The sequence below is a fragment of the Acinonyx jubatus genome, chromosome B3, assembly GCF_027475565.1.
Source record: "Acinonyx jubatus isolate Ajub_Pintada_27869175 chromosome B3, VMU_Ajub_asm_v1.0, whole genome shotgun sequence".
NCBI classification, from domain to species: domain Eukaryota; kingdom Metazoa; phylum Chordata; class Mammalia; order Carnivora; family Felidae; genus Acinonyx; species Acinonyx jubatus.
Window position 1 is genome coordinate 86,460,095 of NC_069386.1, and position 16,165 is coordinate 86,476,259.

Here is a 16,165-nt window from a genome sequence, read left to right on the forward strand (position 1 = left end):
GCATAACACTCTCCAGTTCTATCCATGTTGCTACAAAAGGCCATATTTCATTCTTTCTCATTTCACGTAGTATTCCATTGTGTATATAAACCACAATTTCCTTATCCATTCATCAGTTGATGGACATTTAGGCTCTTTCCATAATTAGGCTATTGTTGAAAGTGCTGCTCTAAACATTGGGGTACAAGTGCCCCTATGCATCAGCACTCCTGTATCCCTTGGGTAAATTCCTAGCAGTGCTATTGCTGGGTCATAGGGTAGCTTGATTAGAATACTATACTGTGTGCCTGGGTGGCTCAGTCAGTAAGGTTTCCAATTCTTGGTTTGGGCCTCAGGTCATGACCTTCAGTTATGTGGGTTTGAGCCCCAGATCTGGCTCTATGCTGGTGGTGTGGAGCCTGCTTGGGACTCTCTCTCTCGTTCTCTCTCTCTCTGCCCCTCCCTTGCTCATGCTGTCTCTGTCTCTCTCAAAAAATAAATATATACTTAAAATACAAAAAATAAATATATACTTAAAAAATTAAAAAAAAAAATACTACAATAGGGGCGCCTAGGTGGCTCAGTCAGTTGAGCATCTGACTCTTGATCTCAGCTCAGGTCTTGATCTCAGGGTTGTAAGTTCAAGCCCCGAATTGGGCTCTGTGCTGAGCATGAAGCCTATTAAAAAAACAAAGAAAATAGAATACTACAATAGCCTTCTAAATGATTTCCTCATCTCTACATTTGCTCTCTTCAAATCATTCTCCAAAAAGGAATGGAGCAATGGATCTCATAAGAACAAAAACCAACCCCCCCCCCCCCAAAAAAAAATCAGATGCCATTCCTTTGCTTTACAGCCATTTAATGGCTTTCTATTGAACCTAGAATCAAGCCCTGACTCCTCACCCTGGCCCTACTTGAGCTGCTCCTGCTCTCCCCTCGCTCACTATGCCCCAGGCCACACTCACCTATTGACTGTTCTTAGAACATGCCAAACACTTTCCCAGCCCAGAGACCCAAACAGGCTGTTGCCTTTGTTGAAATTCTTTCCCCCAAGTTTTTCACTTGGCTGGTTCTTTCTTATCCTTCATGTCACCACTTAAGCATCAGTGCTTCAGAGAGGCTTTCATGATTCTTGTGGAATTACTGCATCTTAACCACAGATTCCAGTTTATGTCCTCCATAGCACTTACTAGATTCATAATTACTTTGTTTCCCTTTTGTTTACTGTAGAATTTCAGCATCTAGAACAATGCAGAACACATAGTAAGTATACAGACACCCTACATTCTTAGGTCAAGTTCCCTGGGAACAGACTCTGAGGTAGACCTTTGCACTCATGAGGTTTCCTGGGGAAAACTCAGGAATAGCACCTGTGAGGGATCAAAAGAAAAAGCAGCTTTGGGCAGACAGAGAAGTTGAACTGTGATGTAGTCACAACAAAGGTCTCAGTTGATTCAAGGAATTCTGAACCTGGGATGGCCTTTCAGAATTGCACTGAATAGAAGCAAGGTGTTGGGGGCTTTTTCCCCCTTGCATTACTGGGTCATCTGAGGTAGTGTTACTTGGGCTAGGTTAGTTTAGTGTTTACTATAGACAGCTACTATTCCAAGCATTTCATTCATTTAATCCTCACAACACAACACCCCTATAAAGTAGGTACTGTCATTATTCTCATTTTACAGATGAGGAAACTGAGGCATAGAAAGGTCATATAATTCACCCAAGATCACAGAGATGAACTTGGCAGGGTCAGTATTTAAACCCAGATGGTTGGTTCCAGAGTCTGTTCTCAAGCACTTACTAGATTGCAGTGCCTAAAACATTGTAAAATGTTAATATTGAAGTTTACTTTTTAAAAGTTCTGAACTGTATTCTCATTTCATAATGATCATATCCAAAGAGCAGCACATATCACTGTTTCATACCATGAGATTAAAAAATAACAATTTTGGGGTCCTTGGCTGGCCCAGTCAGTAGAGCACGTGACTCTTGAACTCTGGGTTGTGAGTTCAATCCCCACATTGGGTATGGAGACTATTTAAAATTAAAAAAAAAATAGTAGTAATAATAATAACTTAACCATTTTTCTTCTTGATTATTTGGTTGTTCTGTGAGATGAACAAGAGGATTCCCCACCTCAACTGGCTATGTAATATCTCAATAAAAGAAGCCTAAATGTTTTAGTGCAATTAAAAAAAATTTTTTTTAAATTTACATCCAAATTAGTTAGCATCTAGTGCAACAATGATTTCAGGAGTAGATTCCTTAATGCCCCTTACCCACAACCCCTCTAGTACCCTCTGTTTGTTCTTCATATTTAAGAGTCTCTTCTGTTTTGTCCCCCTCCCTGTTTTTATATTATTTTTGCTTCCCTTCTCTTGTGTTCATCTGTTCTATGTCTTAAAGTCCTCATATGAGTGAAGTCATATATTTGTCTTTCTCTGACTGACTAATTTCACTTAGTATACTACCCTCTAGTTCCATCCACATAGTTGCAAATGGCAAGATTTCATTCTTTTTGGTTGCCGAGTAATACCCCATTGTACATATATATACCACATCTTCTTCAACGTTTTTATTTATTTTTGGGACAGAGAGAGACAGAGCATGAACGGGGGAGGGGCAGAGAGAGAGGGAGACACAGAATCGGAAACAGGCTCCAGGCTCTGAGCCATCAGCCCAGAGCCTGACGCGGGGCTCGAACTCACGAACCGCGAGATCGTGACCTGGCTCAAGTCGGACGCTTAACCGACTGCGCCACCCAGGCGCCCCTACCACATCTTCTTTATCCATTCATCCATCGATGGACATTTGGGCTCTTTCCATACTTTGGCTATTGTTGATAGTGCTGCTATAAGCATCGGGGTGCATGTGCCCCTTAGAAACAGCACACCTGTATCCCTTGGATAAATACCTACTAGTGCAATTGCTGGGTCATAGGGTAGTTCTATTTTTAATTTTTTTGAGGAACCTCCATACTGTTTTCCAGAGTGGCTGCATCAATTTGCATTCCCACCAACAATGCAAAAGAGATCCTCTTTCTCTGCATCCTTGCCAACATCTGTTGTTGCCTGAGTTGTTCATGTTAGCCATTCTGACAGGTGTGAGGTGGTACCTCATTGTGGTTTTGATTTGAATTTCCCTGATGATGACTGATGTTGAGCAGTTTTTCATGTGTCAGTTGGCCATCTGGATGTCTTCTTTGGAGAAGTGTCTATTCATGTCTTCTGCCCATGTCTTCACTGGATTATTTGTTTTTGGGTGTTGACTTTGATAAGTTCATTATAGATTTTGGATACTAACCCTTTATCTGATGTGTCATTTGCAAATATCTTCTCCCATTCTGTTGGTTGCCTTTTAGTTTTCCTGATTGTTTCCTTTGCTGTGCAGAAGATTTTTATTTTGATGAGGTCCCAGTAGTTCATTTTTGCTTTTGTTTCCTTTGCCTCTGGAGACATGTTGAGTAAGAAGTTGCTGAAGGCAAGATCAAAGAAGTTTTTGTCTGCTTTCTCCTTTAGTATTGATGGCTTCCTGTCTTACATTTAGGTCTTTCATCCATTTTGAGTTTATTTTTGTGTATGGTGTAAGAAAGTGGTCCAGGTTCATTTTTCTGCATGTTGCTGTCCAGTTTTCCCAGCACCACTTGCTGAAAAGACTGTCTTCATCCCACTGGATATTCTTTCCTGTTTTGTCAAAGATTAGTTGGCCATACGTTTGTGGGTCCATTTCTGGGTTCTCTATTCTGTTTCATTGATCTGAGTGTCTGTTTTTGTGCCGTACTGCAACTTTTAACCAGGCCTCCATGCTTTACAGTCTCTGGTCTGTCTGAACTGTCATCATGTGCTGTGAAATTCCCGTCTCTTAAATCACCACGCAGCTGAATGTGCCTGTTCAGTGCACTCTTAGGAGAAGCAAGATTTTGTGGACATATATACATTTTCATCAGGAGTTTATTTTCAGAATATACTCAAAGCCTTGATTTTTTCATTTAGGTATATCATCGACCCTGAGCAGTCAGTTTTGATATAAATGTTTGAGGTTAGGAGATCTGATTTTAGTTTATGCTGTGTGTCGAGCTAGTTTTATGGTCTTGGGAGAATCACAGTCATTCATTTTAAATGATTTAGGGAGGAATAAGGAATTTTAGTGTATTTATGTCAATCATAATTTTTTTTCTATTAGGAATCTGATTTTCTTTGTCTTCTTGGAGTAAGCTACACATTTGAAAATGAAGACAGTGATGGCAAAAACATATATCCTTATGAAGAAGATAAAGACCAAAAATTAAGTGTATATGAAAACGATTTTCAGACAGAATCTGGATTTTATTCAACTTCTGAAAGTATTTTGTTGGAAGATCAATTTCCAGCATTGGAGGCTCCTGAAGATATCAGAAGTTCTAGTGAATCAAAAGATTGGGAAGAAGTGGAAGCTGGAAGTCTGGAAGAGGATTCTATTCCTGAAGTGGTTCATATCCCACCATCCTCAACTGTGTCTGAAGTGAAAGGATGGTTTGGATTTGGAAGAGAACAAGCTAAAGGAAAGACTTTTGAATCAGTTGTTGAACCTCTACAAGAAAGTTCATTTCCAAGCAGAAAAGTAGCAGGAAAAGATGAGAATGACCTAGAGGAATTAAATAATGATGAGCCCCAGACAGAACAAAATCAAGAACCAGAATCGGAATTCAATTCAGTGCCAAAGAAACAGTCTGAACTAGGTTCCATCAGTCCTCAAGCCACTGGTTGGTTTGGGGGTGGTTTTACAAGTTATTTAGGTTTTGGAGGTGAGGATACAGGGCTTGAATTATTGCCCGAAGACAGAAGTTCACCACTACAAGACGCTCCTAATTCCATACCATCTGAGGAAGAATCTACAGTTCCATGCACAGAAACATTAACAGAAAAAGAAGACACAATCACCAATGATAGCTCAATTCTCAAACCACATTGGTTTGATTTTGGTTTTGGTATGCTAGGCTTTGTATATACCAATGAAGATAAAATTATGTCAGATGATGGAAAAAGTGAAGAAGGAAGTGGAGGAGATAAACATGAACATCTTCCAAAAAGTAAATTTGACCCTGAAAAGGAACAAGAAATAAAAACAATAAAAATTATAGAAACTGAAGATCAAGTAGGGAATGAAAGAGTCTTAGAGAAAACAGATGATTCTGATACATTACCATATTTTAAAAATTTCTTATATAATTTTGACAATCCTTGGAACTTCCAGGACATTCCAAAGGAAACAGAATTGCCATCTCCCAAACAGATGCAGGATGAAAATAATGTAGTTGACAATGATGAAACAGAAGAATTTTCAGTTGAAAATTATCAAACAGATAATATGAAAGTTATGATGCTGAAAAGCAGATACAGTCAGTCAGGTTTGTATAAAAATATCTATTATGTAACTTATTTTTTAAACATAATTTATTCTTATAAGTACAAATCAGATTAAAAAAATCCAGAAATCCATGTTTCTCAGCATATTCAAAAGTCAATAACAATCTTATCAACTACCCTTTTATTAATTTCTGGTTTACTCTGGGAATTAGATCTTAGTATTATAAAATAAAATACCAAGGTAAAAAGAATGATTGGAGATACATAGATATTCCAAGAAGATCTTAAGGTATTTTACAATAAATTTTAATTTTTATCAAAGTAGTATATGTAAACAGGTTTTATATAAATAGTGCTAAGCCTATTTTTTTTCTTTTTATACAAAAGCAACTTGTTGCTTCTGTCCACCTCTACTCTCTCCTCTGTCCCAGGGACAATAATTTTTTTTTCTTTCTTTCTTTCTTTCTTTCTTTCTTTCTTTCTTTCTTTGAAGCAAATTTCTTTTAGTATTTATCTCTATTTTCTAAATAGAATCTTTATATTGTTCTGCTTTGATTAATTTTGACAATGTGCACTGACTTTCTATTTTCATTAATGAGGGTTTCTGCTCATTTACATTAACTTTTTAGCTTATTAACACCTTCCCAATATAACTATATTTGAACGGTTTTCTATCAATTCTGGGAGCTAAACAGAAAACTATGGAAAGGGGCAGAGTATCACAGGATACTTCTAGATCTAGCATCTAAGTATTTAGCAATTTCTATGATTAGAAACGTGGATTCTACTTTAAGTAAAGAATTATATAAAATGGCTTTCTCACATTTCCATTCTGATGTCTCTCTGATGGACAGATTAGAAACTGCAAATATTGGCCAATAATACAGGAACAACTGAACCTTAGGATGATAGATAACCTTTCATAAGAAGAGATCAACAATGTTGCACACTCAGGAAACACATAATTTCCATTAGAAATGATTGATTTTCTTGAATTTTCAGAAGAACTATATGTTATTTCTTAATAGTCTCCAAAATGTGAGCTCTTAACTGAATTAATACCTTCAACCAGAATGTAGACTTATATTCTTACCCTTTGCTAAATGAGAAATGGGTACGTGTAATGCATGACTAAAAATAGATTGTCAAAGCCTAAAGAGGAAATGATTTTGTTCTACACTTGTTGGATCCTAAAGGAATATTTGTGAAAAAGCAGATAAGAGTAATTGAGAAGAATAAATGAGACTAAAATAAAGCAAAACAATATCAAAACAATATGAAATAAAGAAGATTTAAAATATAGATATATGAAAATATTTTAAGCATATTTATAAAAACTCCAAGGCATACTGAACATCACTTTAGTAGAATTTATTTATTATTTCATATAGTGATGCTAGGAGAACTTCTTTTTTTTTTTTTTAATTTTTATTTATTTATTTATTTATTTTTAAATTTATATCCAAGTTAGTTAGCATATAGTGCAATAATGATTTCAGGAGTAGATTCCAGTGATTCATCACCCAGTGCTCATCCCAGTGTCTTCCTTAATGCCCCCTACCCATTTAGCCCATTCCCCTAGCCACAACCCCTCCAGCAACCCTCAGTTTGTTCTCTATATTTCTCTATATTTAAGAGTCTCTTAGGTTTTGTCTCCCTCCCTGTTTTTATATTATTTTGGTGAGAATTTCTAAATATGAAAACAGGAGATCAAACGAGAATAGGACATTTATGCAATTACAACTAATTTTGAGGGATTTTATGCAAATATTAGGAAATTCCTTTAAGCTTCTAAAAAAGATAGGTCATTCTATATATATAAAGTAGATTATTCCAAAATATTACGATATTAATTAAATGCAAAACAACCTGGGGTCATGTAAAATTTATTTATTTTTTTAATCTTCCTTCCTTCCTTCCTTCCTTCCTTCCTTCCTTCCTTCCCTCTTTTCGAGAGAGATAGAGGGCAAGCAGGGGAGGGGCGAAGAGAGAGGTAGACAGAATCACAAGCAGGCTCTTCACTGGCAGCACAGAGCCCCATGTGAGGCTCAAACTCATGAAACATAAGACCACGACCTAAGCCGAAGTCAAGAGTTAGACACTCAACTGACTGAGCCACCCAGGTGCCCCTAAAATTTATTTTAAAAAGGTAATACTAAAAGGATTCAGATAAATCCATAGGCCCTACTTTCTGGCTATTGGAGAAACAGCTATAGCAGCCAATATTTTTAGATAATTTCAATAACTCCTTTAGGAAATATCAAGTGAAAACTTGTGTTAATCAGAAAGATTGCATTAAAAAAATGAATCACTGGATCTTAAATCAATATTTATGAAAGGCTGAAACCTGAGATAACCAGATTTACAGAAAAACTAATATACTGATATAGGTATTTACAAAACACGTAAATTAGGGAAGTTATTTATATTGCAATATTAACTATTTTACAAAAGGACTCCAATTGAACTTATTTAAATGAATTTTCCAAGTATAGCTAAATATAAAACGTTCTTCATTATGTTATTTGACTTAAAATTCTGTTTACAAACAATTGTAAGAAAGGCATATCTGTATCTAATGTAAATCCTTCTTAAAAAATGTTTATTTTGAGAGAGAGAGCGTGTGTATGTGTGCATAAGCGTGCACAAGTAGGGGAGGGGCAGAAAGAGTGGGAGAAAATCCCAAGAGGGCTCCTTGCTGTCAGCGCTGAGCCCCATTTGGGGCTCAATCTCACTAACCAGGAGATCATGATCTGAGCCAAAATCAAGAGTTGGATGTTTAACCAACTGAGTCACCAAGATTTACACATCTAATATAAGTCCTAAAGCTTTGGTTTAAGTCATGTGAAAATAATACCCTGAAATTAATTTAATTAATTTAATTAAAAGATATTATGGGAAGTATTCATTTTTCTTAACATATGTATTTATTTTAAATGCAATTAAAACAATATTTTAAAAGAATTTAAACACATACAAGTTTCAGTGTAATTAATAATAGACTAAGCCTTTTTTTTTCCCCCTAATGCCATTAAACATCATTGTAGATCACTGAATCCTGCATTTACAACAGTCCCATTGTATTCAGGTTCCTGAGCTGATTGCTCAGTTTTAACTTTTATGTCCACAGGTAAGAGTAAGTTACTGATTTGTGTTTGCCTACTTGGGACTTTCATCTTTTGAACAAGGCTAAATAAGTGACAGCACCAAAGTGCCATGTTAAATTCATAATTGAAAGAGCAATAGACACTGAATAATTGTCTTATTATAAGCAATAATACTGCTTTTCAGAACTGCACTGATACTTTCCTATCCTTGTCTTAAAAAATAACCAAGCATCTGACTCTTGGTTTTGGCTCAGGTCATGATCTCATGATTTGTAGGTTTGAGCCCCGCATCGGGCTCTGTGCTGGCAATGCAGAGCCTGCTTGGGATTTTCTTTCTCTTTCTGTGCCCCTCCCCTGCTCATGCTCTCTCTCTCTCTCTCTCTCTCTCTCTCTCTCTCTCTCTCTCTCTCTCTCTCAAAATAAATAAATAAGTGTAAAAACAAAAAAGTAACTGAGAAGTAACTCCCACATTTTACCTGAATACTTTAGGCTAGGAATGGTTAGAACTTTTTTCCCCTTTAACTCTGATTAGTTAATTCAGTCAAATGATTGGTTTAAACTATGTTTGAAAATTGAATTGTCTTAAAATAAATGGCTATTAGTATGCACATGAATATATGATGCAACAATACAAATGTGGTAAGCTTTGACATATATGTTTCAAATTAAAAATTTTTTTAAATTAATTTTGGGGAAGGATAATCCTTTTAAATGTTTATTTTTGAGAGAGAGTCCTGCAAGGGGGGAGGGGCAGAGAGAGAGGAAGACTGAATCCAAGGCAGGCTTTGTGCTGACAGCAGAGAGCCCAATGTAGGGCTAGAACTCAAAAACTGTGAGATCGTGACCTGATTCAAAGTTGGATGCTCAACCAACTGAACCACTGAGGTGCCCCAAGGATAATCCTTTAATTAATTAACTAATTAATTAATTAGTTTAACATTTATCTATTTTTTAAAGACAGAGAGGGGCAGAGCACGAGTAGGGGAGGGGCAGAGAGAGAGGTAGACACAGAATCTGAAATAGGCTCCAGGCTCTGAGCCATCAGCACAGAGCCCGATGTGGGGCTCAAACCCACAAACTGTGAGATCATGATCTGGAGTTGAAGTTGGATGCTTAACCGACTGAGCCACCCAGGCGCCCCAGATAATCCTTTTAAAATGAAGGTTCTCAAAAGACACGCATATATATTTTCATTATAAATTTGAACTCAGGTATATTATCATTGAAAGGTATACACATTTAAATATTTAATATGTAGCATAACATCAGAAAAATCAGGAATATTTTAATTAAATCTCTATTAGCCTTCTTACACTGAAATGCAAAACTTATATAAATTTTTTCTCTGACAGTACAGATTTATGACTTCTGTAAAAAAGCAGTGAGAAGATTTATAATTTCTTGAATTCCCTCTCAAATTTAGGACACTCATTGAAGCAAGATGTTAATTCCATGAGATTACCAAATTAAGAAAACATGTAGCTTTGCCTCTGCCAGACACATTCATAGTATATGAATGAAATCTAAAACGTAATTTAGTATTGATTTTAATTGCTATGCTTATTTATTTTTGAGAGAGAGAGACACAGAGTGCGAGTGGGGGAGGGGGAGAGAGAGAGAGAGAGAGAGAGAGAGAGAGAGAGAGAGAGAGAGAGAGAGAATCTGAAGCAGGCTCCAGGCTCTGAGCTGTCAGCACAGAGTCCAATGCGGGGCTTGAACCCATGAACTGTGAGATTATCACCTGAGCAGAAGTTGGACACTTAACCAACTGAGCCACTTGGGTGCCCCATGTTGATTTTAATTTGATTTCTAAGCACAACTTTATGGTGTTTTGGGTCTGAAAGTGAAAATAAGCACATACCTGTGTATACTCATGGAAGAATGTATTTTACTAACAGTTGAATGAGAATATCTTGAGTTTTTTACTTTTATATTCTACTTAAAAGTATCAGTATTTTCCCTATTTCATCAACATAAACATACAAAATGTTATTTTTATGCTGTCAATTTTTCTTAATTGCCAAAATAACTTAAATAAAGTCAAGAATATAGTGTGAACTTATACTATCTATATATTTTTTATACAACATACTCTAGTAAATTAGTAAATTATATAATGTGCTTTAAAATAGAAAATATCCTATGAGGTCCTTGGGTGGCTCAGTCGGTTAAGTGTCTGACTTTGGCTTGATCATGATCTCAAGGTTTGTCAGTTCAAGCCCCATGTCAGGCTCTGTGCTGAAAGCTCAGAGCCTGGAACCTGCTTTGGATTCCGTGTCTCTCTCTCTCCCTGTACCTCCCCTGTTCATGCTTTGTTTCTCTCTTTCTCTCTCTCTCTCAAAAATAAATAAACTAACAAGTTTTTAAAAATTGCAAACTTCAGAACCTTTAAAAAAATAAAATATAAAACATTTTATAATTATTAATGAATAAAGATTGCTCTCAATCATATCTTTCAAATTTTTCACTTGATATAAAGGATGTATTTGATTTTAGGATTTATAAAGCTTCTATTTATTCATTGTTTTCTTTTTTTTTTTAATGTTTTATTTATTTTTGAGACAGAGAGAGACAGAGCATGAACAGGGGAGGGTTAGAGAGAGAGGGAGACACAGAATCTGAAACAGGCTCCAGACTCCGAGCTGTCAGCACAGAGCCCGACGTGGGGCTCGAACTCACAAACCGCGAGATCATGACCTGAGCCGAAGTCGGTCGCTCAACCGACTGAGCCACCCAGGCGCCCCTATTCATTGTTTTCTAATATACCTGCTGGATAATATGATATGCTATAAACTGGACATGGGCTGAAAGGGGAAACAAAAATTGGACTTTGAAATTAACAAAGCTCCAAGGGAATGGAAAAAGTACAATACCTGAGATTTGATTGGTGCCTTGTCATTTTCAAATTTGTTTCAAATATCCTAAGACTATGGGTACCTTTCTGTGCAAATGGCTAATATAGTTTCTTTGGTAGTGGGCTTTCTTTCTTCTTTGGAGCAATCTCATTAAAACTTTGAGTGATAATGGCTTTTATATTTAATAGTACATCCTGGCAACTATGGACTGTAGACATGTATAACCTAGTGGACTAGGTTTCAGAACTTGGAAGTTAATTGTTGTGAACTTTAATATTGTCTTTCTTTGTGTAACTGGCTCAGTTTGTTCTATTCATTATATAGAATAGGCGGTTATGGAGTGTATTATTACACTGGTTACAACAACTACCATATATATGGTGATTACAGCAACCAGCAGAATGGTTATGGGAAAGTATCCAGGCGAGGTGATCATCAAAATAGCTACTCACCATACTAAATTATTCCATTTGCAACTTATCCCCAACAGGTGGTGAAACAGTATTTTCTAATTTGAAGATTCATTTGAAAGTGGTTCCTGCCACCTGCTAATAGCAGTTCAAATTAAATTTTTGTATCAAGTCCCCGAATGGAAGTATGATGTTGAGTCCCTCTGAAGTTTAATTCTGAGTTCTCATTAAAGGAAATTTACTTTCATTGGGGGGCACCTAGGTGGCTCAGTCGGTTAAGCATCCGACTTTGGCTCAGGTCACTATCTTGCTCTCTCTCTCTTTCAAAAATAAGTAAACATTAAAACAAATAAAAAATAAATTTACTTTATTTCTTAATTGCTATGCTTCTGAATCAATTTGATTTGTTTTATGTGCCCCCTCCCAGTATTGTAGAGCAAGTCTTGTGTTAAAAGCCCAGTGTGACAAGGTCATGATGTAGTAGGGTCTTACTGGTTTTTAAATAAATCTTTTGTATAAAAAATGAAGCTGTAGATATGGTAAATAATTTTGGTCATTTTGACTATTTCTGGTTCTCTAACAGATAAAGTAAGAAAAATCTATCGTAACTAATTTTCTTGAATGGCGCGGATATATATTTTTGCAATAGGATTTAAATATTATACTTTCTTGGATAATAAATATATCTAACATGAAAGAAATCCTATGGAGAGCTATTTAATGTCTTATTCTTAGTCATAAGCTTATATAATAGCACAACAGCATCTTTGTTGACAGTTATGTTATTTTTTATTTTTTTTAATAGTTTTTAGGACAAAAAGGCAATGTAGAGAATAGAATTGTATACAGTCTTAAAAATTCTTCCTTGGTAAAAGAATAAAGAAAAGCACTGTGGTAGGCTAAATAATGACTATTCAAAAATGTTCATGTCTTAATTCCCAGACCCTGTGAATATGTTACTTAACATGGCAAAATGTCATATTGCAGATGTGAGAAGGAGAGATTATCCCAGTATCACAAGGTTTGTTACAGGTGGAAGGAAGGAGGGTTAGAGTAAGGGAGAGGTTACAAGATGCTGTACTGCTGACTTTGAATATGAAAGAAGGAGCCATGAGCTAAGAGATGCAGGTGGCCTCAAAAAAGTAGAAAAGGCAAGGAGATAGATTTCTCCTCTAGAGCCAACAGAAAGAACACAGCCCTGCCAACACCCTGGTTTTGGGACTTTTGATCTCCAGAACTCTAAGAGAATATATTTGTATTGTTTAAGGCACTAAGTCTGTGGTAATTAATTACATTCACAGTAGGAACTAATGCAAGCTGAGGTTTATGTTTTATGGAATTCTTTCTGTAATGAAGTATCACAATGACCACAAAAATTCAAAGAATGACCTGCCTAGAAAACAAAAGGAAGCCCACAACAAACCCCCCTAAACAATTCTATATTTATTCACAGATATGGTATCTGAAATAGAGTTAACCACAAGAATTAATAAAGAAGTACATTTCAAAACTCCATCTTCTAAAAATAATGATGAAAAATCAAAAACATCACTGGATACTGAAGGACCTACTCAGCAGGAAATAGACAGATCTGTGGAAAATACCCTGCCAAACAATCAAATGTTTTCAACTGATTACTCTCTGTCTTCTCAAAATTATATTGCTCAAAAAGGTAAGAAACAAGTTATTTGTTCTCTAATGCAGCAATTAAGGAAGAAATTAGATGCAAAAGTTATATCACATCAAGTGTTAACATATTTTTATTTATAAATTGACAGAACATGCTTCTGAGTATCAGATTCTGAAATACTTATTTCAAATTGACATTTATGATTTCATGAATTCTGCATTTTCATCAATTATAATTCTTACAGAAAGGGTAAGTTGACCTTTTAAATCTTTTCCAATAAAATTACCTATTTTCTAAATATAGGAGTAACTGAAAATGATGTTTAAGTGAATCCTCTTATGCAAATGTTACATAATGTTGGTCTTTCTATAAAATCTTACATGTAGGATTTCTCCTTACATGAATGTTTTGTTGCATGGATATTGTTAAGGATTTTTTTACCCTTTCCTTAAGTTTTGTTGATCATGAGCATTGTTTTTTCTTTCTTTCTATTTTATTCCCTTTTTTTTTCAAATCAGGAGAATTATACTGAATGATATAGCTTGGAAATAATAGGAGCTAAAATGAATCTTAAGCAAATTGTTAATATCTGAATGATAGCTGGGATCTCAAAATGGTACATTATAAGACTCTTACAAAAGCAACAAATATCTCAAAATTTAACCAAGCCATAACAAAAATTCCAAAATCTTCCACTTAAAAAAAATGTTTATTTACTTACTTTTGAAAGTGCGGGTGGCAGAGGGAGGGGCAGAGAGAGAGGGAGAGAGAGAGAATCCCAACAGGCTCCATGCTGCCAGCACGGAGCCCAATGCGGGGCTCAATCTCATAAACTGTGAGATCATGACTCGAGCTGAAATCAAGAGTTGGATGCTCAACTGAATGAGCCACCCAGGCACCCCTTTATTGTAAATCCTATTAAATCCTATCTCATTTATTGTAAATGAGATATTCCACAGGGCTTAGCTATAGTACTTGGCACATAGAAGGCCTTTTACAAATGTTATTTCCTTTTCTCATCTACTCTAACATATAAATAATTGAAGAAGCACTTTTATCTTCTTACATTTTAAGATGTAATTGAACAGTAGTTGCCTTAAGGAGCTTACTCTAGTTGGAGGACATAGGTAAAAAAAGCAATAATTATAATACAGTTCTGTAATAGACAAAGGAGGCTACTGATACATTAATCACCCTACGGATGCTCTAGTAGACTGACCAGAAGTGGTAGCTGGATATGGTGGGGGGAAGAGAAGCCTGGGAAAGTGTCTTAGAGATCATACTTGAGCTTACCTTGAAGGAAGAGGAGGAGTTAGCCACACAAAGAAAAGATGGGCATTCTAGGTTGAGGAGACAGCATTTTTAAAAGTAAGTGGAATAGATCATGCATTTTTGGAGAATTATAACCAATTTAGTCTAATTAAAAATAGGATGATAATGAAGATTATATAGGGATTAAATCAAGAATAGCTTCAAATATTATAATAGGAATTTGAACTCTATCTTGTAGATAATGGGGCACTATTGAAGTTTTAAGCAGTGAGTAAAATGAAAAAGTTGCATTTATAAAGTCTATCTGTCAATATTATCAAATATCAAATAAGGATTAAACAGGTAAAGACCAAAGGCAGGCCTGGTCAAGAATTTATTGCATTGTAAAATCTGTAAAAAAAAAAAAAAAAAAAGTGGGGTAGTGCCTGGCTGGCTCAGTCAGTAGAGCATGCGCCTCTTGATCTTGGGGTTGTGAGTTCAAGCCCCACATTGGGTGTAGAGATTACTTAAAAATAAAATCTTAGGGGTGCCTGGATGGCTCAGTTGGTTGGGTGCCTGGCTCTTGATTTCGGCTCAGTTCATGATCACAGGGTCGTGAGTTTGAGCCCCATATCAGGCACTCAGCCCCACATCTACACTAAGAGTGCAGAGCCTGCTTGGGATTCTCTCTCTCTCCCTCTTTCTCTGCCCCTCCCCTGCTTGTGCTTGCTTTCTCAAAATAAATAAATAAACTTAAAAAAATAATAAAATAAAATGTTAAAAGGAAGACTTATTGTATTAGTTTAGGAAATAAATGGTGAAGGTCTAGAACAGGGTATATAAACTCAAATGAAATGAGTGAAGCATAGGTAAAGATGAGACCTGTAACTAACTAGAGTGTGTATGCTTTCTCCAAAGGATGTAGCTGCTATTTACCTTTAGCCTGGTTTTACCAGATTTTCTGATATTTCAAGAAAAGTGGAAATATGGATATTTTGTGTGAAATCTCTTGATTTTTAATGCTAGCAAATATTCACATTAAAAAGAAATACTAGGGGCCACCTGGGTAGCTCAGGTGGTTAAGCATTTCACTCTTTTTTTTTTTTTTTTTAATGTTTATTTATTTTGGGGACAGAGAGAGACAGAGCATGAATGGGGGAGGGGCAGAGAGAGAGGGAGACACAGAATCGGAAGCAGGCTCCAGGCTCTGAGCCATCAGCCCAGAGCCTGACGCGGGGCTGGAACTCATGGACCGCGAGATCGTGACCCGAGCTGAAGTCGGACGCTTAACCGACTGCGCCACCCAGGCGCCCCAAGCATTTCACTCTTTTGATTTCAGGTCAGGTCATTATCTCACTGTGTGAGATTGAGCCCTGAGTCAGTACAGAGCCCACTTGGGATTCTCTCCCTCTCTCTCTGCCCCTCCCCTCTGTTCTTTCTCTCAAAAATAGATAAATACACTTTAAAACAAACAAAAAGAAGTACCATATTGGTCAGACAAAACGTTCTTTGGATCGAGTTTGGCCCACTAGCCACGTTTTTAAACTTTTGATCTAATATCTGATGGTGGTTGTTAAAATAATTG

At 36.3% G+C, this 16,165-nt stretch overlaps 1 protein-coding gene across 4 annotated transcripts in view; it reads left to right on the forward strand.

Moving 5' to 3' along the window:
- Positions 1-16,165, forward strand: part of MIA2 (MIA SH3 domain ER export factor 2) — a 108,660-nt gene that overhangs the window by 6,953 nt on the left and 85,542 nt on the right. For 3 of the 4 annotated variants that reach the window (XM_053224398.1, XM_027065624.2, XM_053224397.1), the window contains exons 4-6: positions 4,165-5,368; positions 13,153-13,371; positions 13,478-13,578. In XM_053224398.1, coding sequence (XP_053080373.1) covers positions 4,165-5,368; positions 13,153-13,371; positions 13,478-13,578 — 1,524 coding nt within the window. The remainder of the gene's footprint in view (positions 1-4,164; positions 5,369-13,152; positions 13,372-13,477; positions 13,579-16,165) is intronic. The other variant, XM_053224399.1, reaches the window with a different exon arrangement.